The following is a 25,935-nucleotide window of genomic DNA, read 5'->3' on the forward strand; positions in this document are numbered from 1 at the left end:
AAGCAAATACTATTTAGATCATTTCCAGTAGTCATGATTTAATACATATGTAATAAATTAAAATAAAAACCTCAGTATCAATGTTCAGATGACACTGAAGTGCCTTAGGCATCTTTAAAAAATTCTACTTCACTGTTGCTGAACTAATTAATGAAACTTTTAAGAATTACAAAAAAAACTGAAACACAAAATTGTCCAAGATAGAGTGAAATATTTTTCTACCCATCAACTATCCTTTTCTCTTTCTAGAGGCCACCTCTTCCATATTCACTCAGAGCTGACAGAACGCAGCATTTACTTACAGATAAACCATTTCAACAGTAGAAAACTGTGAAGTTACAGAGGATTCTTCACTAAGCAGAAGATAATAAATGGCTATAAAATGGAAAAATTATCTTACCTGATAATTTTCTTTCCTTTAGCTGCAGCAGATGAATCCATGAACTGGTGGGTTGTATCCATCTACCAGCAGGTGGAGATGGAGATAACTAACTTAGAGAGATGTGGAGAGGCATAATCGAACATGGGCGCCCATCTCTAAGGGCGAACTAGGGAAGGGGCGGAACCGACCGTATTATCGAAAAAGATGGGCGCCCATCTTTCATTTCGATAATACGGTCCGGGCCGCCCAAATCCCAACATTTAGGTCGACATTAGAGATGGGCGAACTCGGTTTTCGCCGATAATGGAAAGCGAGAGCGCCCATCTCAAAAACATCCAAATCCAAGGCATTTGTTCATGGGAGGGACCAGCATTCGTAGTGCACTGCCCCCCCTCACATGCCAGGACACCAACCGGGCACCCTAAGGGGTACTGCAGTGGCCTTCATTAATTGCTCCCAGGTACATAGCTCCCTTCCCTTGGGTGCTCAGACCCACAAATCCCCCCCAAAACCCACTCCCCACAACTGTACACCACTACCACAGCCCTTATGGGTGAAGGGGGACACCTACATGTGGTTACAGTGGGTTTCGGGTGGGTTTTGAAGGGCTCACGTTTACCACCACAAGTGTAACAGGTGGGGGGGATGGGCCTGGGTCTGCCTACCTGAAGTGCACTGCACCAACTAAAACTGCTCCAGGGACCTGCATACTGCTGTCAAGGAGCTGGGTATGACATTTGAGGCTGGCATAGAGGCTGGAAAAAAATGTTTTTAATTTTTATTTTTTTTAGGTGGGAGGGGGTTGGTGACCACTGGGCAAGTATGGGGAGGTCATCTGGTCAGTTCGGGCACCTTTTTGAGGCTTGGTCCTGAAAATAAATGGACCAAGTAAAACTGGCCAAATGCTTGTCAAGGCCGCCCTTCTTTTTTCTATTATCGGCCGAGAGCGCCCATGTGTTAACCACGCCCCAGTCCCGCCTTCGACATACCCCCTTAAACTTTGGCGACTCCTGCGATGGACTGCAGTTGAGGGCGGCCAAAATCGCTTTCGATTATGCGGATTTGGCCGCACCTGAGAGAAGAGCATCCATCTCCCAATTTGTGTCGGTAGATGGGCGCCCTTCTCTTTCAAAAATGAGCTGGATAGTGGACTACCAGCCCCTTCATAGGTTAGTATATGTCTGATCACAAAGCAAACACAAGCACAACTGGAAGAAACCTTCCTCAAACATAACAAGGAAGAATACAACAGCTGGAACAGAACAGTAGTTAACAGCAGAACATCTGGAAATGTAGGTAAGACGCATCTTGCTTCAATCCAGAAGAATCTAAACAGAAGAGAAAACATCAAAACATTCCTGAAAAAGGGGAAATGGCGACGGAAACTAGGGAGGGATCCTGGATTCATCTGCTGCAGCTAAAGAAAATTATCGGGTAAAACATAATTTTTCCTTCCTTAGCGCAGGCAGAAGATGAATCCATGAACTGGTGGGATGTACCAAAGCAGTCTCAGATAGGGAGGGAAGCCGTTGCCCCCCCCCCCCCCGAGATAAGACCGCTGCCCGAAAGGAAGCATCAGATCTGGCTGCTACATCTACCCTGTAATGCTTCGAGAAAGAGTGTAACGAAGCCCAAGTAGCCGCCCGACAGATGTCCTCCAGGGACAGAATGAAAGTCTCTGTCCAAGAAGTCAAAAGCGCCCTGGTAGAATGGACTCGCAAGGAAACCAGAGCCACCCGACCAGACAAGTAAGCAGAAGAAATCGCCTCCCGAATCCATCGAGCGATGGCTTAGATGCAGCGTGACCGCGTCGAGACCCTGAAAGAAGCACAAACAGATGATCAGTTTGGCGAAAATCGTTACACATTTGCAAATAGTGGAGAACGACCCTGCGCACATCCAAGCAATGAAGGGCATGAAAATCTGAAAGATAGTCTTCCTCTCGAAAGGCAGGAAGAAACAGAGGCTGATTAAGATGAAAAGCCGATACGACCTTCGGCAAAAAGGAAGGCACAGGTCACAAAGAGGCATATTTTCAAAGCACTTAGCCTTCCAAAGTTCCATAGAAACCTATGAAACTTTGGAAGGCTAAGTTCTTTGAAAATATGCCTCAGTCACTCCTGCCTCTGAAAATTGCAAAAAAAGATCACGACACGACAGCACCTGAATCTCACAGATCCTCCAAGCTGAAGCCATAGCCACTAGAAACACCGCTTTCAAGGTGAGATCTTTCTCAGAGGCCTTACGCAAAGGCTCAAATGGCGGGTTCTGCAAAGCCCTGAGAACTAAGTTAAGGTTCCAGGATGGAGAGGGACGACGCAAAGGAGGACACAAGTGCAGAACCCCCCCCCCCCCCCCGCAAAAAACACACCACATCAGGGTGCGCAGCTAGGGAGGAACCAGAGACTCTACCACGAAAACAAGCTAGAGCCGCCACCTGAACACACGAAGAATTATAGGCTAGGCCTTTCTGCAAACCATCCTGCAAAAAGGCCAAAAGCTGAGGAACCGAAGCTTGTAGAGGAGACCAAGCGCGAGGCTCACACCACGCCCCAAAACAGCGCCAAACCCGAGCATACGTCGCAGAGGTAGACCGTTTATGAGCCTGCAACAGAGTTGTGATAACCACTTCAGAATAGCCCATTTTCCTCAAGCGAGCGCGCTCAAGAGCCAGGCTGTAAGACCAAAGCGGCAGGGCTCTTCTATCTGAATGGGTCCTTGAAGAAGTAGACCGGGAAGATCCGGAAGTCGAAAGTGCGGTTCCACCAGAAGGCACACCAAGTCCGCATACCAAGAACGTCACGGCCAAACGGAGCCACCAGAATGACCCAGCCCAAATGAAGTTTGATGCGCCGGAGCACCCGGCCGATCAAGGGCAACAGGGGAAACACATAGAGAAGAAGATCCTTCAGCCAAGGTTGCAGGAGAGCGTCTAGTCCTACGGACCTGGGCTCCTTCCGCCTGCTGAAGAAGACGGCCACCTTGGCATTCTGAGTCGCCATGAGGTCGATCCCGGGAACCCCCCATTTCCGACAAATCAGCTGAAACGCCTCCACCAACAGTACCCATTCCGCAGGATCCAAGGAGTGACGGCTGAGAAAATCTGCCTGCATATTGCTGTGACCCGCAATGTGCACTGCTGACAGGCAAAGCAGATGCCTCTCTGACCACCGGAGAAGGCGATCTGCCTCGGTCGCCAAGGCTGGACTGTGAGTGCCTCCCTGAGATGATTAATGTAAGCCACCGCGTCGTGTTGTCCGAAAACACACGAACTTCCTTGCCGCATAACAGTGTCTGAAAGGCCATCAGGGCGTTCCCGATCTCTCGAAGTTCCAGACAATTGATTGGCCAAGTCACTTCCAGTGCTGACCAAGCACCCTGGGCATAATGGTGAAGACAATGAGCTCTCCATCTTGAGAGACCGGCATCCGTGACTACTACTATCCACTGAGGCGTTGTTAAAGAAATGCCCTTCCGAAGATGGGGGCCCTGAAGCCACCAGGTTAAACTGCGGCGAGCCTGGGCAAGCCAAGGAAGCCTCCACAGGTAATCCTGAGACACCAGAGACCATCTGCTGAGGGCGCATGTAAGCCCAGGTCCAAGGGACCACATCCAGAGTCGCCGCCATGGATCCCAAAACCTGGACGTAATCCCAGATCTTGGGAACTGGGAGTGCCAGAAGATGGTAAATCTGGGAGCGAAGCTTGATAATGTGCTCCTCGGGGAGAGAAACCCTTCCCAGCTTTGTGTCGAAATGGGCCCCGAGATAATCCAATTGTTGTGAAGGAATGAGATGACTCTTGGGGACAGCCCAGAGACTGCAGAAGAGCAATGACTCGATCGGTCACCTTGTGACTCTCCAACACCGAGTCCGCCCAAATCAGCCAGTTGTCCATTTAGGGATGCACTCTGATACCCTCCTTCCACAGAAACACTGCTACTACCACCGTGACCTTGGAGAATGTTCGAGGAGCAGTAGACAGGCCAAAGAGCATTGCCTGAAACTGGAAATGATGCCCCAGAATGGCAAAACGCAGAAATATGAAGATACGCCTCCTTGAGATCTAACGCCGTTAGGAATTCTCCCGGCTGAACAGTTGCCACAACGGAGTGTAACGTTTCCATGTGGAAATGCCATACTCTTAAACACCGATTTACATAACAGAGGTCGAGGATGGGCCGAAAGGAACCTCCTTTGCGAGGAACTACAAAATAGATTGAATAGCGCCCAGTCCGCACCTCAGGAGGCGGCACCGGAACCACCGCTCCTAAATTCACCAGAGTGCAAAGAGTAGATTCGACAGCTGCCCGCTTGGGGGCGGAAACACAGCGGGACTCCAAAAACCATTCACCTACGGACGAGGCAAATTCTAGCCTGTAATCTTCTCTGATAATATCCAAGACCCACTGGTATGAAGTAATTTTTGTCCACTCCTTGTAGAAGAGGGTCAGCCGACTCCTAATCCGGGGAAGGGAGGAGTGGACCAGCGCCCCATCATTGGGAGGTCCAGCCAGAAGGTCCTGAGCACGAGGAAGCCACCGTGGACTTCTTACCTCCACGAAAGGAAGAACGTTGTTGAAAACGGTTCTGGGAAAAAGAAGAGGAAGGACAATTTGGACGAAACCATCGGGCATCCCTCGGACGAGGACTGGAAGGCCCAGCCCGTAAAGCAGCTCTAGTCCGATCTTCAGGAAGACGCTGACCCTTAGAGTCACCCAAATCCTTAACCAACTTCTCCAGATCTTCTCCAAAAAGAAGCTTACTCCAAAAGGGCAAACAGGTGAGCCGCTGCTTTAGACACAAGATCAGCCACCAAGTGGCGCAGCCACAATAACCGGCAGGAAGAAACAGCCAGCGCCATCTGTTTGGCTGACGCTTGGACCAGATTGTAGAGAGAATCAGCCAGATAAGCCAAGTCCGATTTCATATGCGAGGCTACGGACGCCAAATGCGAACCCTCATCTGGGTCCTGGCCCTGAGCCTGCTGCAGCCAACTAAGGCAAGCTCTGGCTGAATAAGAGCTGCAAATAGAAGCCTGAAAAGCCAACACAGGCACTTCAAAGGCACATTTTAGCGAAGCTTCTAAACGACGGTCCTGCATGTCTTTAAGGGCTACCCCTCCTTCAACAGGGAGGGTAGTCCTCTTGGTGACCGCAGTCACCAAGGCATCCACCGTAGGGAGAACAAATCTCTCTGCCTGATCAGAAGCAACCGGATAAAGGCGCAACATGGCTCGGGACACCTTGAACAACCCCTCAGGGTCCGCCCATTGAACTGAGATCAGCTCAAGAATGGCCTTGTGAACTGGAAAGACATTAGAAGGCCTCCGCGTGCTGGCCATTTTAGGATTCACTGCAGCATCAGCTTGAGAATCCGGGTCAGAAATATTTAAGGCCACCAAAGCATTAGAAATGAGAGAAGGGAGTTCGTCCTGTGAAAAACTCTGACCGCGGAGTGATCATCAGACTCCTCTTGCCGCGGTTCACCCTCTTCAAACTCTTCGACTCTAGAGGGGCGAAGGGAATCTCCCAAGGATGCCAATAAAGACGGCAACAGGGAAACAGGACCCAAAGAAATCTCATCAGAGGTCTTTCATCGCTTTGCCACAAGGTCCCCTGGGGTGGGAACCCCACCCTGATCCCAGGAAGCCCGAGTTGTCCACTGACACCGAGGCACCAAAGGGGGAGGGCTAAGGAGCATTTTTCTTTAATAAAAATGCCTGATGTAAAAGTAACACAAATTCTGGAGAGAAAGGTTCCCCCATTCCTGCAGCACCCTGGGAACCTCCCTCGAAAAAATCCAAAGGGGACTGAGAAGACTGCCCAGGGAGAAAACCGCTCACTTCAATAGAGGCCCACTCTGCAGCAACAGCTGATCAGCAGGAGCCACGTTGGAAAGAACCGACGAACTGGCATGCGAAGCTGTTCCCTCCATGCGGGGAACTGGAGATTCAAGGGCAGGAGCGGTATCGATAGCGGCCAGCTTAGAACAGCCTGCCATGCACAAGCCCACTGCAGATCTCTTCTTCCCACAGCGGGAGCACTGCTTTGCCGCCTCGGCCATCTCTTTTTTTTTTTTTAATGCGCACCGACAACAAAAGGGAAAACACTCACCCAGAGCGGCGGCGCTGACAGAACTCTCCGGCCCCAGCCGCCGCCACTAAAAAATGGCAGGAAGAAGAGCAGAAGACGACTGAACCAGAAAGGAGTTCTAATCTGACTGATTCACCAGCTGCAAACAGGTCTTACTTACTCCTTTGCTCTCTTTCTTTTTTTTTTTTTTTAAATGGCTGTAAAGCTCTGCCTGTTGTATTCTTTTTTTTTTTTACTGAGGAAGGAAGAACAGGCAGACCACTCAAAAGTGGCAAGGGACACGGGGTGAGGCAGGGACCCCCAAAGAAGTATGCCCCCAAGGATGGCACCACTAGCCAGTCACGCCCCCCCCCCCCCCCCCCCACCAACTCAACTGGCCAGAAAGGCTTAGGAGAAGTCCCACAGAAGAATCCAGGAGCTGGTAAGCAGACGTCCACCACCTGCTGGAGATACAGATATACTAACCTATGAAGGGGCTGGTCGTCCACTATATCTCTCTAAGTTAGTTATCTCTATCTCCACCTGCTGGTAGATGGATACAACCCACCAGTTCATGGATTCATCTGCTGCCTGCACTAAGGAAGGGTAAACATTTCAACAGCAAACAATAAAAGAAATAAAAGCAACAACAGTGAAATTTGGTTTAGGTAATCTTTTTTCTTTAATATGCAAGTTAATTTTAACAGATTTATATACAACATGCAAAAGAGAAAAATATTTAAAGAACAGGGGTAGGATGGCTCGATTACTGGTGCTCTCAATGTCCCCCCAACACGTGATCAATTAAGTAACCCTTTCTCGGTGTGCAACACAACCTTTATTATAATGTTGCAAACAGAACACAGTTTTATCTTTGTCAGCTGAATTGACCCTGCAGTATCCTAGTCAGGGCTGTATTACTAGGTCTTTGAAGGTCTTGTCCCTGGCACCCTCTTGCTACTAGGGCTGGTATAACCCCCTTCTAAACAACAGGCAAGTCCTTTTCCATGCAGGAATCACACTTAACATACCAGCAAATAGGTTCTCATCTCCAGGTTTTTCCTTCTTCGAATGGCTGCCATGCACCAGGCAAACCTCTGCTCCTGCAGGACCTTTACAGGAGCAGAGGAAGGCTCCACCCTACTCCTTTGATGTTCGGGAATCCTCCCCCTTCTTAATGCAGTGACTAAAACCAGTGCTTCCATTTCTCCTTTTCTTTTACACAATGTCCCAAATTAAACCTTGACAGGGAACCAACTTATACACAGTACCTTACTGCGGTGATAACATACTACTACTTAGCATTTCTATAGCGCTGCTAGGGTTACGCAGCGCTGTACAAGTTTAAACATGGGGAAGGACAGTCCCTGCTCGAGAGAGCTTACAATCTAAAGGTAAAAACTATGTAGTCAGTGTAGGTATCATGAATGGGGAAGGTGGTTAGGTGCCAAAAGCAAGGGAAAAGAGATGGGCTTTGAGTAAGGACTTGAAAATGGGCAGGGAGGGCGCATGGCGTATGGGCTCGGGAAGTCTGTTCCAGGCATAAGGTGATGCGAGGCAGAAGGGGCGGAGTCTGGAGTTAGCAGTGGTGGAAAAGGGTACAGATAGGAGTGATTTGTCCTGAGAGCGGAGGTTACGGGTGGGAACATAGGGGGAGAGGAGGGTAGAGAGGTAGAGAGGTAATGGGGGGCTGCGGATTGAGTGCTTCCCCATTCCAAGCCTAGGCTCTCTCTCTATATATATGGCACTCAGGCTAGACTTGAAATATTCTTTGGGGTCCTCAATGCCCCGGGTGAAGTAATCTGTTTTCTCTCCTTTTCCAGGCTTCACTGCCCCTTGTTCCAGGCTCAACACAGGGAGCACCTCCTCTTCCTGCTAAACTGTTTCTGAGAGCTCTCCAAGCCTGCCTCAGTATGGGTCATATCCCCTCCCCTTCCTTAGGGACTTCCTTCCCTTTCTGTTTGCTCACCACCCCTCTACTTGCTCCTCCCATTCCACCCTAGTCCTCTGTGATTAGAGCATTAAGCCTTGTGGGCAGTTCTAGGAGGACCAACGTACACCTGCCCTGGACTCCCCTCTCCCAGTCTTTAAAGGGACCCACGCACAGACACACACTCTCTCCCTTTATCACAGGGCAGCTGCACACCCCTTCTAATACGGAGGTACCCAGGTTTTACTCAGCCCTTCTACTCCAAGCTGGTGATCCCAATGCCTTCTGGAACCTGTAGTTTGCCTTCTTCTGTTACAGTGACAAGCACTGGCCACTTGTCACACAATATAATCACATTTTGGTAGCTGGTTTGATTCCCAGCTCAGGTCTTTTAAGGATACTTCTAGGGCAACACTGAAAACCGCTGGAAGCAAGAGTCACAGTAATTGCACAATGGCAGCACCATGACTGTAAGGTACCAGGAGCCATGGGTCATAGCCTCAAGCCGACGACTACACTAGTAATTCTGGGTGGGTATATAAAATATGGGAAAGAATCTCTAGGTAACTGTATTAAGGCTCAGGGAACTGGAGCTGGGATCCGGCATCCATCAAGCTGAAATTATAAAAGGAACAGAAGGAAACTGATTTGATGAAAAACAAAACAATATATCAGCATTTCAACTTACCTGTTGATCGGTTTGTGCAAGTTTTTCACTCAGTTCTTTGTTCAAAATGTCTTTTTCTTGAAGCAACTGCCTCAGATTTTCAGTATGTTCTAGCTTCTCTGTCATACCCAACAACTTTTGCTCTTTTTCCATTAGTGAAGTTTCAAGGAACACTTTTCTATCGTTTATTCTGTATCAGCAATGCAAACAAAATAAGGATCCAATTATTGTCAACATTAAGATTATTAAATCAAGAAACAGAATGGATGAAAAATTATGAAAGAAAACTTAAACACTCTCTAGATGTTGTGTTTATTTTCTAGTGGACTGAAAACACAAAGAACAGGGCCTCATTTGTACTTAGGCAAGGTTGCTTGTTTTTTTTAATATGAAAGATACTAAATTAATCACGTTATTTGCTGCTTCTCCTAGACAGGACAAAGATTTGATTGATGTTACCCCTTGAGTTGCTCATTCAGGCTAGAAACAAGAATCTGCTGCCTGTCTGCCTCTTGAGAGTGCTGACTGCGCAATTGTGTTAGCTGGGTTTGCAATCGCTCATTTTCATTCTGAAATGGAAAAAAACAAAAATACAAATATAAAAAAATCTCATGTGAGCCCCAAATGTTGAAAAATTAGCACTTTTACATAATCAAATTAAAACTATCACCAATATATTACTCTTTCTTCTCTTCCTATAGTGGTTCCATCACCCATGCAGCTTGAAAAAAAGTAAATATATACAGATTGTGTAAAAGGAAACCTACATCTATTGTGAGCCACTGGAGAATACTAGTATTCTTTCCATCTTTGTACTCCAGTACACTACCAGAATACACTTAAAGGGTAGTCAAAATATTATTGTCTTTTAATTCTTGTTGCCATTGTTTTAAGTTACAGTAAGTTGGATTTAAATAAATTTGGCTATTTAAACCAGACAAGGTCCTTTAACACAGTGTATTTCTTGCATTATTCTTTTGTTACTATAAACCAGATCCACCACATTTAGGTGAGAAACTAGAGGCAGAACGTCGTCCTTTAATCTCCAACTATGCTCCACCTCCCCCACTCATCAAAATGGTCACTGTCTTGATCTCATCTTCTCCTCCAACTGTTCACCCTCTAGTTTCCTTGCCTCTGATCATCCCTCCTCTGATCACCATCTTATAACTTTCACACTTAAATCTCCTCCCTCCCAGTCCCGTCCTATCCTATCTAATTTATCTAGGAATCTTCACGATATTGACCCTTCATCTCTATCCTCCCATGTTTCAAACCTCCTCTCTACTGTGGCACCATCCACGTCTGTCAACGAGGCTGTTTCTTCTTACAACAATACTCTATCCTCTGCCTTAGACACTGTTGCACCTTTGATGACCCGCCCTGTAAGGCGTACAAAACCCCAACCTTGGCTGAATTCTAATATCCGCTACCTACGTTCCTGTACCCGCTCCGCCGAACGCCTCTGGCGGAAATCTCGGGCCCTTGCTGATTTCTTACACTTTAAGTTCATGCTGACCTCCTTCCAATCTGCTCTTTTACATGCCAAACAGGATTATTATATCCAACTGACCAACTCTCTTGGCTCTAATCCTCGACTTCTCTTCACCACATTGAACTCTCTCCTCAAGGTGCCCCCTCCCCCAACTCCCCCTTCATTATCTCCTCAGACCCTTGCTGAATTCTTTCACAACAAGGTTCAAAAGATAAACCTTGCTTTCTCTACCTCACCACCTCTCCCTCCACTAGTCCGTTCCCCTCTCTCTCCTTCCCCTCATTCCCTTTCCTCCTTTCCTGAAGTTACTATTGAGGAAACTACACTTCTCCTTTCTTCCTCAAAATGTACCACCTGTTCCTCTGATCCCATTCCCACCCACCTTCTTAATGCCATCTCTCCTACTCTTATTCCTTTTATCTGTCACATTCTCAATCTCTCACTTTCCACTGCGACTGTCCCTGCTGCCTTTAAACATGCTGTGGTCACACCTCTCCTTAAGAAGCCTTCACTTGACCCTACTTGTCCCTCTAATTACCGACCCATCTCCCTCCTTCCTTTTCTCTCCAAATTACTTGAGCGTGCTGTTCACCGCCGCTGCCTTGATTTTCTCTCCTCACATGCTATTCTTGACCCATTACAATCTGGTTTTCGCCCTCTCCACTCAACCGAAACTGCGCTTACTAAAGTCTCCAATGACCTATTACTGGCTAAATCCAGAGGTCAATATTCCATCCTCATTCTTCTTGATCTTTCCGCTGCTTTTGACACTGTCGATCACAACATACTTCTCGATACCCTGTCCTCACTTGGATTCCAGGGCTCTGTCCTTTCCTGGTTCTCTTCCTACCTCTCCCTCCGCACCTTTAGTGTTCACTCTGGTGGATCCTCTTCTACTTCTATTCCTCTGCCTGTCGGCGTACCTCAGGGTTCTGTTCTTGGTCCCCTCCTCTTTTCTATCTACACTTCTTCCCTTGGTTCATTAATCTCATCCCATGGCTTTTCCTACCATCTCTATGCTGATGACTCCCAAATCTACCTTTCTACCCCTGATATCTCACCTTGCATCCAAACCAAAGTTTCAGCGTGCTTGTCTGACATTGCTGCCTGGATGTCTCAACGCCACCTGAAATTAAATATGACCAAAACCGAGCTTCTCATTTTCCCCCCCAAACCCACCTCCCCGCTCCCCCCGTTTTCTATTTCTGTTGATGGCTCTCTCATTCTCCCTGTCTCCTCAGCTCAAAACCTTGGGGTCATCTTTGACTCTTCTCTCTCCTTCTCTGCTCATATCCAGCAGACCGCCAAGACCTGTCGTTTCTTTCTTTACAACATCCGTAAAATCCGCCCCTTTCTTTCCGAGCACTCTACCAAAACCCTCATCCACACCCTTGTCACCACTCGTTTAGACTACTGCAATCTGCTTCTTGCTGGCCTCCCACTTAGTCACCTCTCCCCTCTCCAGTCGGTTCAAAACTCTGCTGCCCGTCTCATCTTCCGCCAGGGTCGCTTTACTCATACTACCCCTCTCCTCAAGACCCTTCACTGGCTCCCTATCCGTTTTCGCATCCTGTTCAAACTTCTTCTACTAACCTATAAATGTACTCACTCTGCTGCTCCCCAGTATCTCTCCACACTCGTCCTTCCCTACACCCCTTCCCGTGCACTCCGCTCCATGGATAAATCCTACTTATCTGTTCCCTTCTCCACTACTGCCAACTCCAGACTTCGCGCCTTCTGTCTCGCTGCACCCTACGCCTGGAATAAACTTCCTGAGCCCCTACGTCTTGCCCCATCCTTGGCCACCTTTAAATCTAGACTGAAAACCCACCTCTTTAACATTGCTTTTGACTCGTAACCACTTGTAACCACTCGCCTCCACCTACCCTCCTCTCTTCCTTCCCGTTCACATTAATTGATTTGATTTGCTTACTTTATTTATTTTTTGTCTATTAGATTGTAAGCTCTTTGAGCAGGGACTGTCTTTCTTCTATGTTTGTACAGCGCTGCGTATGCCTTGTAGCGCTATAGAAATGCTAAATAGTAGTAGTAGTAGTAGTAGACTAGTTCCAACACTGTGCCCGACAACCACCGCTGTACACTCTGTCACCACTGGGGATATTTGCTAGACATTTGGAAGGGGAAGAAACACACCTCCATAAACCTCAAAGGTTGCCCATCTTCATCTACACCAAATGTTAACCTGTATTAAAAGACTATGTCACAAAATTCTCCAATGCAATTCAACATGTTATTTGCCTTCTGTTTTTTACTGTTTTATTTTAATTAATGAATTATAAAGGTAAGGTGGCCAAAGGTAACATGTTCCACACAGCAAAGGAGAAAGGAAAAGAGGCTTAATGTGAAATAATACATTTTGAATGAGGGAAGGATGGAAACCTGGAACAGACTTTCAGCAAGGTAGTACAAATCAAAAAAGGCAGAAATCAAATATGCTTGGAACAGCCACAAAAGGACCTTAGTAGCAGAGAAGAAAGCAAGAAGCCAACAGATAAAGATCTGTGACAGCACAATAGATGGTCACAAATAAACAGAGTGGATGGGCTACATCAGGGCTGCTCAATGTCCATCCTTGATGTCCGTACCCCAGTTAGATTTTCAGGATTACCCCACTGAATATGTATTAAATCTATTTGCATGCACTATCTCATGCAAATTCATTGGGGAAATCCTGAAAATCTGACTGGATTGTGGACTTCAAGGACCGACATTGAGTACTCATGGACTATATGGTCTTTATCTGCCAAAAGAGAAAAAGGGATCATAAATAAGAATAACAAAAATAAATGCATACATCTCCCACACCTTTACTCAGAACTATTTTCACAATATCTGCTTGCTTAATACGTCTACTATATCACTCAAAATCTCACTTTAACAATAAGTAACTACTTCTATTATATCTGCTTGCTTTAAACCTCTGTTATTCAATATCTCTATGTAACAATAAGTGATTATGTTCTAATCTATTACCACCTAAAACGATACATTGTAAGCCACATTGAGCCTGCAAAGAGGTGGAAAAATGTGGGATACAAATGCAATAAATAAATAAAATGTTATGTGCAAAAACTAGCAAGCTGTAAGTGCAAAGCCTGTGTGGTAAATGCAAGGGAAATACTGGGCACACCTCCTGCATCTAACGTACAGGATGGATACAATGCCATTTCCATGAACCACGGAGTGTAATCTTCAGATTCCAAAACTCAATCCCGTAGGTGGTGAAGAAGGCATGCCATGTTATATTGGTGGAGGTTGGGAAGTCCCAGACCTCCCATAGGCCATGATCCATATAGCAAATCTCAACAAATTTTTGATTTTTCCCATTCCAAATGAATCTATGCACCATCCGGTTCAATACCTTCATGTCCTACTTCATAATCCATAGGAGAAGATGCTGAAGCACATACAGCCATCTTGGAAATAAAGACATACGGTAAAGATTAATTCTCCCATGTAAAGACAACGGCAAAGAGTTCCAGATTCTCAACTGCCTCTCTGTAGTACTCAACAAATTCTTAATATTGAGAGAGTACAATTCCCCAGGGTCACTCGACAGCTGGATTCCCAAGTAGTTAAAATGGCCATCAGCCCATGACAAAGGAAAACATCCCTCCCAATTCCTAAGAGATTCAGGCATAGTTGGCAATGCTTCTGACTTGTCCATATTCAATCTGAAACCAGAGAATACCCCATAGTCCTGAAAACTTTCCAATAAATTGGGCAAGGACGTTTGAGGAGACGCAATATGTACCAGGAGATCATCTGTGTATGCCGATATTTTAAACAATTCCTTGCCCACTTGTACCCCCTGGATACCCGGATTATTCAAAATCTCTCAAATCAGTGGGTCTAAAGTCAAGACGAACAACAAAGGGGACAGGAGGCATTCTTGCCGGGTCCACCTGCCCACTGAAAAAGGTACAGATAAAAGCCCATTAACCAACAATGATGCTTTTGGATCATTATAAAGCACCCGCACTGCTTCTAAAAATCTGCCTTGAATACATATCTCTCGAGAGCTTTAAACAGAAAGGGCCATACTACTCTATCGAAGGCTGATAAGAAGCGTATCTTTCTTCATCTTCCTTGCAGCCGTCAAAGATGCAAAGATGTCTGATATTTTTAACCTCACGTCTATCCCGCACAAAACCTGCCTGCAGGGAGGCAATTACAGAGGGCAGTACACGTGCTAATCTGTTCGCCAATATCGAAGCCAGTAGCTTAGCCTCATAACAAAGAAGAGAAATCCGCCGATACGACGCAGGTAAGGTGGGATCCTTCCCCGGCTTGGGAAGGACTATAATGTGTGCCAAATTCAGAGTAGTTGACATACCCCCAGAGGTTAGGAATCCATTAAACATACCTGTAATAGGAGGTACTATGTCTGGCCCTAGGAGTTTATAAAACTCAGCTCTGTATCCATCCAAACCAGGCGCTTTGAACCGCAAACTGTGTTTTATGGACCAATTCACCTCATCCTCTCCAATCGGCTTATTGAGTGAGTCCTGTTGGGCCTGTGAGATAGTTGGTAGCTCCAAACTGGACAAGTAAGTATCTTGGTCTACACCACCCTCCACATTATCATTATATAAATCCTCATAGAAGTCCCTAAATATTTTAGCAATACCCGGAGCGTCGTGAACCACCTGACCGCTATCCCCCCGCATAGTCAAAACCACAGAAGGAGCAGCTGAGGGCCTCGCTAACCATGTCAGCAATCTGCCGCTTTTATCTCCATATTTATACAATTGGTACTGATAGTAAACAGCAGATTTCTTAGCTCTTTGGTGAATAAGCTCATTTAATGCTGCCTGAATTGCCAAATGCTGCTCCAGATACTCCCCGGTACGCAGAGGTGCAGCACACTTACGAAGTCTGATCAGCTTTCGTTCCAGCTGAAGGATCGCCCTGTCCCTGGCATGGCGCCAATTAGCACAATAAGCTGTAATATCCCCTTGTAAGACTGCTTTGGCCGCCTCCCAAAAGAGAATAGGATCAGCTTCATGTTCAGCATTAAACGTTTTGTAACCTACCCGTTTATCTCTAATATATAAGTTAGAAAATGCGAGTCCATGTATAGATCAAGTGGGAATTTCCACTTTTTGATGTTCTTCAATAGCCCGAAACTGCAGCCATACCATAGCGTGATCTGACACCTCTATAGGCCCTATCTCCGCCTCAATAATCTCTGAAAAGAAATTCTTATCTACTAACAGATAATCTATTCTAGAATGCATCATGTGCGCTCTAGAGAGATGAGTATAATTGCATTCAGTAGGATGTAATAACCGCCAAACCTCGACCATATCCAAAACCTCACACAGCAGGGCCACGCCCTTAGTCCTATCTGCTACATGGTGATGAGGGATTATGAGATCTCTCCCAGTCCGGATCTACTACCCAGTTCAAGTCCCCTCCCACTAATCTAGGATGCTGCAGAAAATCATGTATTTGTTCCAATAGATGCTGATAGAAAGATTTCTTATATATGTTCCGATCAATAGTCCCACTTACCTACCCCTTCACCTGTTATGCCCCCTTCCTTGCCTACTCCTTTCTCCTACCATTTCCTCTTATTGTCATGTCCTTTTTGCTTATCCTATGTTAGCCACATTGTGCCTGCGTGTGTGGGGAAAATATGGGGTAGAAATGTACTATAAATATAAATATATAAATATATTTTGGGAGCATATACATTGCATAATACCAAACAAGCACATGAGCTATAACAAAACGACCTTCCGGATGAGCAAATACCTGCTTAGTTTCAACATGTAATGCTTTGTGAAAAAGGATAATCACTCCAGCCTTCTTCACCACTGCAGGGGCTTCCAAATATGTACCCACCCACCAAGTACGGAGTTTTTTTTTCTAAATTTTATTTTTATCAATTTCACAATTTTAAACAAGAATAAACTTGATTCAGAAAAGATAGGTAATATTGAACATCATATTACTTAATAATTACTTTTTACAAACAACTATTTATACTATTATCTATTCTCTAGTCCACTATTAAGAGGAGAAGACAAGGTACAATTCCATGAAATACTGTTATAACATTTTAAATGACAATTAGAAGCGAAACAGACCAAATTATTATATTACGGAGAAGATATTGCTATAGGCTGCAAAACTGGAGTCACAACACTCTTCAAGTCCAAGAAAGTTATTAAATACATAGGATCATAGAAAACATATTTCACTGAGTTAAGTTTTAATACACACAAGGAAAATTCAACCAAACTAAACCACCTAACTGCACCATAAGAGGGTGAAGTTTGAGCAAAAATTGACGCCTTTTTTGGGTTGCTCTAGCAATATCTGGAAAAATTCTAATTTTACAATTCAGAAAGAGCTCTTCTCTATGACAGAAAAATTGTCTCAATATCCAGTCTCTATCCGGTTGTAATACAAAAGTCACAATCAAGGTAGCTGGTTTAATAACATTATCATCTTCAAGAATTTGTGTTAAATTTAAACTGTCAAATGCAAGTTCAGCTTCTTCAGAAATGGGTTGATTAGTATTCTTCCTTTTATATAATAATATATTTTAGAGACCGGAGGATAAGCCTGTTCTGCAATTTTCAATATCTCTGACAGATACTTTTTAAAAGTTATAAGACGAGCAACAGCTGGTACTTTAGGAAAATTTATCAATCTTAATGTTTTAGATCTCTGTTGATTCTCCATCTTATATTTCAATATCAAATTTTCTTTAATCAAATTTACTTGAGTTTGTTGGAGCGACTGAATATTAATAACATTAGAGTCAATCTGTTTTTCGTTTCCAGCAAGGATATTTTCTCCGATGGAACTTGAATATAATGCATTACAGAGAGTAATTTTTGGGAAAATGAAGTTTCCAAACTTAAAAGAGCTTCCCATATAGTGTCCAAGGTAATGTTAGAAGGTTTAACAGGCAAAAAAGACTTACTCAAAGAAGCTGTATTTCCTCCAAAGACTGTTTCTCCATAGTGGCTTCAGGTTCGGCAGAAACGCCAACTCTCTCCTGTGCCTCACTCATCTGAGCAGTTGTGCCAGGCGGATTAACACAGCGACCCGACCCCATTCAGGAAACACTCCTTGTGTATCAAAGCTAGGGGTTTCCTGACCACGTCGCTGTTCCGCCGCCAGCATGAGTGGAGGCATCCGGTCTTCAGGGCTGACAGAAGTCTCAACCTCAAGCCGGGGGAACGGGTCATTTCCCACTGCTCCCTCCAGCAACGAGGAGTCCAGCCCCAAAAATGGTCCAGATGCAGTAAAGCGGTCCATGGGTCCAACCACAGGAATCGCAGGCGTAGCGGGGCCAACGCGCTGCTTACCCTTCCTTTTAGGCATAGGTAAGTAGGAAAATTTCCTTACAAATCAAAGAGTGAAGGTTAGGAGCGGGGCTACTTGACCACTTTCGCTTCACGCCGCCATCTTGGGTTTCAAGTATGGAGTTTCTTATGTTCTCCCACAGTCAGATGTGTTTCCTAAAGAAAAACAATCTGCGCCTGTTTCTTAAATAAGGTGTGAAGTATCTTTTTCCGTTTGAGAGGTGAGAAGATGCCTCCCACATTCCAAGTAAATAATTTAATATGCATTACGTAATAGCCCCAACAAGGAATTTGAATAAAGGCCCATTATTTCCGGTTAGCACGAAGATCCCGTCCTAGCCATCGGGGCCTCCGTGCACTCGCCATCCCTCGAGCAAGCAGCCCCCCCCACTCCTTTTCCAACACTCACCTTTTTGGTTCTCATCTGCAAAACCCCGGATTCCCCCCAAACAAAAAAACCCATCAGATAACAAACCCCCATTCCACATAGCAAAACCTGAATCATCCCTCCTCTCCAAATTCCCAAACCCTCCCACCTTCCCTTTCCCAGCTACTAAACCCCAATAAAGGGGCAAGTCACTTAATGGTCCCCTTCCTGCTCCACCCGCCTAAAACAATAATGACAAATACATTAAAAAAAAAGAAGACCCTCCAAGAGAGAGTTTATGATTCAACATTTTTATTGATGCCAATTCAAAGGAAATACATCTGATAATATGAACACACAGATTCAAAAATAAACATGTACTCATTAAAAACAAAATGATACAGTCCGTCAAACTTTTAACATTTTATCCCCACCCCACCTCTCTGTTTTATGTTTTAACAGTTTTATTGGGAAATGGCCTCTTACATTAACCTACTCTGCATATAAGAACACATTGTAAACATCCTTAATACGCATAACAGAATACTTAAATCCAGTAGTAGTCAGCAAGCCATCCCCACTATTTTCCAACTTCTTCTCCTCCCCACTCCCTCCCCCTATACCCCTCCCCTCCAGCTCTGATCTCTCTACAACCCCCTTTCCCCCCTCCCCTTTGAGCTGCTAGCTTCCCCCCCTCCTTATACTAATCATCCTCCCTCTCCCTCCTACCCCCCCCCCCTGCCCTCCCCTGACAGTGCAATGCCCATTCTTTACTCTCCACAATTATAGCCATCCCATGGGAGTCTATTCAGGACTTGACTATGTGCCCATGGCGATAACTTGGACAAGTAAGCTTGCAAGGTACCTCCGCTGCCTTCCAGGAGACAACCCTGCACCTCTGGATTCCCATGTCATCAACTCATGCAGCTTATTCCTCCAGTGCCAAAAGGAGGCGGGGTGATCCTGAGTCCAATAAATGAGAATACACTTTTTCCCCAGGATGCAGGATTTCCCCAAGAACAGCTTCTCTCCTCCCCTCTTGCCACGAGCCTGGCACACTAAACTTCGCCTTCTCAAATGATAACCTTACCGCTCATCCTATCACTCCTTGGAGAAATTGAGCTATGGCTGACCAAAACTTAAAGATGTACCTACACTCCCACATACCATGGAAAAGCGTTGCCTCCACCCTCTTGCACTTGTTGCAGCCTGGCAAATCCAACACCCCGACATGAAAAGCCTGCCTTTGAGACAAATATGCCCTGTGCACCGTCCGAAAATGACATTCCTGCAATTCCACACTATGCACCATTTGAACACCACTCTTTAGAGAGGTCAGTAACAACTGTGCGGAAACTCTTCTTCCCAGCTCCCCACTCCACCTATCTGCTACCACTTGCAAATCCCTCCCTTGCTCCCTCTTGCTTAATTCACCATGAAACCACAATATCGAAATTTGGCCCGCTGCATCTCCTTCCAATAGCTCCCTCAGCTGCTGTCCAAACCTTAAGAGGCAAGCTATCCCCTGGGAGAGAGCGTACGTAGTGCGACAATTGACTATAAGCAAACATTATAGTCAGACCATGAACATACTGAGCTATGAAATCATGAATCGACAAGAGGGACCCATCTTCTTTAATTACATTTTCTAGGAGAGTTATTCCATTCTCTTTTAAAAATCGAAAAACTCTGTTTTCTCCCCCTGGTGTGAAGTCTAAATTCCCTTGGATTGGCAACCACACACTGCTATGGGGACACTGACCCCATAACCCAAGCACTGCTCTCCATAGGTGCCACACAGGTCGAAGCAAGACGCTTCCACGTAATCTCTCCGGCCATTTCCCCCTGGAAACATGAAGCAGCGAATTCACATGCCAAGGGCTGAAGTAAGCCTGTTCTAGTCCTATATCTGTATATGTGGAGGTACCTATTAGCCAGTCTCGTAAATGCCTAAGCAAACAAGCCTGGTTATATGTCCTAAGATCAGGAAGCCCCAACCCTCCCACCCTTTGGGCTCCCGTCAAGTACTGCCACCTCATCTTTTCCAAAACAGAGTTTAAAAGGACGCCCCCATACTAGGACACTTGTTCTCTTCACAAGCATCCCTATGTAACCACAATTAGTTATCTAATGCCAGAGTTCAATTCAGGGTCTTTGTCATCCCTCCATATACACTACAAAATGTCCTTGTTCCAGAACAACAAAAGAAAAAAGAAAAAAAAAAAAGGGGGGGGGGGGGTTGTCAATCCCGCTGCTATTTCCACAAAAAAAAAAAAACATGGCAAATGTGTGCAAAACATCTTCTATCATATAGATTCCTCAGTGGTCCTAGTCAGTAAATCCATCCAGTCTAACTTTTGTCAAGGGCCAGGCTCCCAAACCTCTAGTCGGGTCTCAATCTCAGATGTTCTGGATGGTTTCAAGAATACAATGAAGAGATCCTCTTCTTAATGTTGGCATTAATGAGGCTTCATGTGCACATATGCGGGTGTAACATAATCCCTTGGAACGGGGGCCCAAAACACGAGTCTTCTCAATGTATACTGGTCCACATTACATGGTTGATTGTAAAACTATATGATCACTTAGCTGGCTTACACATCGCCTCCCATATGCAGGTTTATATTCCAAGGAGTTTTATGCCAATATCATTTATGTTCCAACAGCAAGGATTTTACAGCAAAAAATGCCCAGAGCGGCTTCTGCAGCATATACTCCCATGACCTCATTATCATAGTCCAATTCAGTGCTTTCATCCACTCTGTCCAACAGCAATAAAACACGCTTCTAACAGCAATTCAGGTCTCGACCTCCATTGACACTGATGCTTCTGGTAGCGCACTGAGGAAATCCTGCGCGGCAGTTATGGTATCGAAAAACATATTTTTATTGTTATAGCTTAGTTTAAGCCGCACAGGATATTGCAGTGTAAAACGGATCTTCTGCCCTACCAATTGATTACATATAGGGGTAAAACTTCGCCTTCGCACCGATACCTTGGCGGAGTAGTCTTGAAAACACAATATTTTGCAGTTGTTGGATAATAAAGACTTACCCCCCTCATAGCAGTTCCATTATTAGAGTTTTGTGGGCATAGTTGAGGATGCGACAGATAACCACCCTAGGCCGAGAAGATTCCATTGGACGCTGGCCCAATCTATGTGCCCTTTCAATGCGCAGTGGTCCATATACTGCATTGGTAATTGTAGGCCACCAAATAGCTTAGTGTCCAGAAACTCGATTAACTCCCTGTCTGCTACAGATTCCGGGATACCAATTAGCCGAAGATTGTTCCTTCTGGACCTGTTTTCCAAGTCCTCTATTGTGTCCTCACAACTGAAGACCTTTTGTTGCAGCTTGGCACAAGCGTCCTCCAGGGTTTTCACTTGGTCCTCCAGGTCGCTCGTGCGCTGCTGTAATCTCAGCAAATTTCAGCAAACTGATTGTGTAGCCGTTCCAGCTTGGTATCGATCGGCTGTAATCGTCTGTCCAAGATGGGCTCCATAGCTGCCGTCACCTCTGCCACCACTTCCGTGACCCAGGCCAAGCTAAGTCCCGCAGTGGCGGGGCTTGAAGAGCTGTCGTTTTGTCCTCTCCTCCTTGGGGCCAATCAGCACCTTTGCGCAGTGATTGACGCCATCTGCCCTCCAATTAGTTCAAAAATATTACACTCTGGGTAAGTGTGCATTCCGATTACCAAAAAGACATTTCAAAAAAGCAAAAAAATAAATTAAAATAGCGTGTCAGAACAGGAAGACCGGGAGAGCTCAGCCCCTGCGTCCTCTCACGGTCATAGCGCCACGTGACCTCAATCAATTGCATAAAATAAATGAGCCAATAAGTATTACCAATAAGAAGGGATAATGAAGTACAACAGTGTATACGTATTTGCAAGACAGCAGTTTGATAACAGAAAGTATTTCCAACAACATGGTCTATATCTCACAATCTGTAATGTATTACATTTGTGTATTCAACCAGCTTATTGAAAACATACCTGTAGAGTTTCAACTCGGACTTGGAGTTGCAACTGATCTTCCAAGTTCTGACAACGTTCCTCTAGCAGAAGAATTTGCTCTTGTAGTTGATTTCTCTCTAATTCTAATTCTTCCACTACTGTTCGTAATCCTTACATTAAAAACAAACAAACAAAAAAAAATGATACACATACACTTAGATGATATAAACATACCAGAGTTAAACAAAGTGCATAAATACGTGTTGCAAAGGTTTCCTCCTTATGAAAGCAGCACTGGTCACACACTGCATTTAATTTTGCTTCGTATCACCGATGATGATTAGGAGTTTTTCCCGACAGGGGGAGACCCATTTTGTTTTGATTTACTAATGGATATACTCTAATTGATCAGTTCTTTATTTTTTTTCCAAAACATAAACAGTTCCCAAACCCTTTCCCCAAAAGAACTGTTCAGAATCACAAGTTCAGCTCTTTCCACATGACATCAATCTGCTAATCCCATCTACCATTTCTTCTTGATCCCTCATGGCCCCTTCTTTAGCTAAGTATTATCTGCTCATTCTTAGTATTCTTATGCCATTTATGCCACTTTATTTTGCCACCCTTTTTTTTTTTAATTTTGTGGGACAGGGAATGAAGATAGTTAGTTTTGATGATGATTAGTTGATATCTCAGACAAGGCTCTAAAACAACATTAATAAAACGACTTGTCTTACAAAATTTGCTTTTGTTCTACTAAAAGTTAATATTTGTTAATAGTACCCAATCCAAAATGTATTTAAAAAAGGTTTGCATCCCCATTTGTTTGATTGTTATTGCTGATGTATGACTCATTTGTGCCCATGGTGATGTCATTCATAAAAAAATGAAAATGTTGACATAAAGGAGCAGGCGGATGGGGAGGGAGGGAGGGAGAAAAAGAGAAAACATTGTAGACTGGGGTCAAAGAAGTGCTCCACTACTTGTGATGCATTAGTTATGATGTTCGTAGTCAACTAAAAACGGTTTTCTTAATTCTAAGAATGTGTCCTAAGAAGTGTTCATTCTAATGCACTTATCCTAATAAGTAATTTGGATTGGGGAAAGACTGCTAAGGTCCATAAGGAGGAGACAATAAGAATAACCTCAATCTAGCAAACCTGAAACTAACACTAATATTCTGAAATGGTAAAGTTGGATACTATCTTGTAGCAACATAAACCATATAGTAAATATCTGCTTATAAAGCCACATAAGCACATATGTTGCCTTTACAAATTAAGTGCACGATTTGCAATACACGAGTAGCAGCTATGGAATTCTAGTGATAGCATCATCCTTGCATCAGTATGAAGCAAATGTATAAGTCTCCTACCCATCACAACTGGGGAATAGCTATGACAAATACTTAACTTTTAACAAAATGACAATAAGCAAAAGAATTATCAACAATACAAGAAAAGGCTGACTGGAAAGCAAATGCAGTGATCACTAATGCAAGAAAAAGATATGCAAAAGAAAAGCCAACTCTTACCATGAAGGATAACATGCTAAAGTCTTGATACCAATTAGGAGTGCCCCCTGGTGGTTTATTGGTACTATGGTTTGGTACTGACCAAAACTAGGCAGTTCATCCAGCACGCACATGCTTCAAAATTAAATAAAATTAAAATTAAAGCAAAAACAATTTCCAGCAAAATTTAGAATACACCACAAAATGGGTTAATATTTAAAATAATTGTCTTAACAAAAAATGGGCACATGTATATGTGTTGCGCATGCTTTTATAAACTGTCTAGTGGTTGTCACACCTGTATTAGGAGAAGTGAACTCTGGCCACCAACCTCCCATGTTCTCCCCTTCTGCTGAATCGGTGCGTTCCAAAACGATGTTTGAGTCTTCAGTGTCATATCCTTCCTACAGTAGGACAAGTAAAACGGGGATCAAAGAAAAGGGGACATTATAAATACACTCATAGTCATAAGATATCAGAGGTAATTTGAAAAGGCCTATCTGATAAAACTGCTAGTGCACACTGCACTTAAGTTTCCTATTGTCTCATTAAAGGTCTTGAGAGCAGCAAGAGAAATGACACTTAGTACACTTTGTTACAGGTGGACTCATATGCAATATCCCTGTCATACAAACTAGAAAACCTGAATTTTAAATGTCAGCAGGTAGGATGTAGGTTTTAACAGCTATTATCTTGTACCATTAAAAATACATAAATCATAGGTAATTATGAAGGCTAACATAGATTAGGCTGATTAAATGGAGCTGCAAAGTCAATTGATTAATCTTTGATTCAGGAACCACCAGTGGTTTTTCACCATACTATCTGCAAAGCTATTATATACATACCAGAATATTTAAGAGAAAAAAAGTGAAAGCAATGTTTAGTTCATAAGAACATAAGAATAGCCCTATTGGGTTCATCTAGCCCAGTATTCTGCTTCCAACAGTGGCCAATCCAGGTTACAAGTACTTAGCAGAATCCCAGTAAGTATTAACATGCCATGCTACTGCCCCCACTTCTCTATACAGAAATAAAACAAAAATAAACAAGTTATAGGTTTTAACTTATTTTTGGACCTCTATTTCTATTATAAGACTGATTTGAAGGAGCATTAAATTCTTAAAGATGAAATTTAAAATAAAAGGATATTTGAATGTGGCAATAGTGAGCTTGCAGATAACGTAGCAGACAGATTGTTTTAGATAGCACCATGTACTCTAGCAACATTATATAAATAGTAATACCAAGTATTTTATCTGTTGCTTCTCTTTCAGTAGAACATTTCAATGCACAAACCCACCTGGTGTTTTGTGGTGGCCTGGATGCTCTTCTTTTTTGCCTGGTGCAACCTAGTAATCCCTTGAGCCGCAGTCAGTTCCTCCTCCAGCACCTGCTGCCCTGAGACTATGGCTGGATCAGAGCAGCCAGGAAAGAACCAGTCATCCTCAATCAGTTTTGTGCCACAGGAAAAGCAGTTACATTTATGCATTGAATGAAAACAAGATCAAAGGCAAAAGTTCCTATGAACCACAGGCCCAAGTTCACAGGAGGACTCCATACCATTCACTTTGTGATTTCCTCAATGTCAGCTATTTCACATAGCAAATAAAATTAGCTTTTGGTACTACTGTAAAAAAAAAATAAAAGTAACTTTCTTACCAGCAAATGGGGTTTTTATTATTTTGACATAATAAAAAATACAGCCTATTATACTGCCAAATTATCGCTCAATTCAAGATGGAAAAATTAAAAATGTAGCTATTTTCTATGACAAAATGTCATCAGCTGAAATTACTTTTTTTTTGCAGCTGAACAAATGCATTTTTATGTAAATGAAACTGATTCAGCTGGCATCTTTAATTTTAGCAACGGCTTACAATACTAGATAATTTGAGGAAGTCACAAATACAAGTTACACTGCAAACTGGCATCAAACCATCCTTTTAGACATCAATGGCTTGATACTTTGTCAGGCAAATTTTAGAAGATCATTACAAACAACATTTGGTAATAAAATCAGCTTGTGCAAGTAGATATGTTGCACTTTGCTACACAGAATTTTGCTGGGGTAAATAAGTACATTCCCATCTGTTTTGTTATCTGACAAAACACAAATAGATGATATGTGTTTCATGCAAGGTAGATGAAAAGCAGAGTACAGAGGTGACGCCAAACTTCAGTCTCTGAATAAGCATGGTCTAA

At 44.1% G+C, this 25,935-nt stretch overlaps 1 protein-coding gene across 3 annotated transcripts in view; it reads right to left on the bottom strand.

Moving 5' to 3' along the window:
* LOC115468775 (golgin subfamily B member 1-like) overlaps positions 1–25,935 on the bottom strand; it is a 133,054-nt gene that overhangs the window by 25,719 nt on the left and 81,400 nt on the right. For all 3 annotated transcript variants that reach the window (XM_030200754.1, XM_030200751.1, XM_030200753.1), the window contains exons 15-19: positions 25,034–25,187; positions 24,029–24,134; positions 22,257–22,387; positions 9,511–9,620; positions 9,073–9,241 (exon numbers count right to left, since the gene is read on the bottom strand). In XM_030200754.1, the coding sequence (XP_030056614.1) occupies positions 9,073–9,241; positions 9,511–9,620; positions 22,257–22,387; positions 24,029–24,134; positions 25,034–25,187 (670 nt within the window). The remainder of the gene's footprint in view (positions 1–9,072; positions 9,242–9,510; positions 9,621–22,256; positions 22,388–24,028; positions 24,135–25,033; positions 25,188–25,935) is intronic.

Source organism: Microcaecilia unicolor, chromosome 4 (assembly GCF_901765095.1).
Source record: "Microcaecilia unicolor chromosome 4, aMicUni1.1, whole genome shotgun sequence".
Lineage (NCBI taxonomy): Eukaryota > Metazoa > Chordata > Amphibia > Gymnophiona > Siphonopidae > Microcaecilia > Microcaecilia unicolor.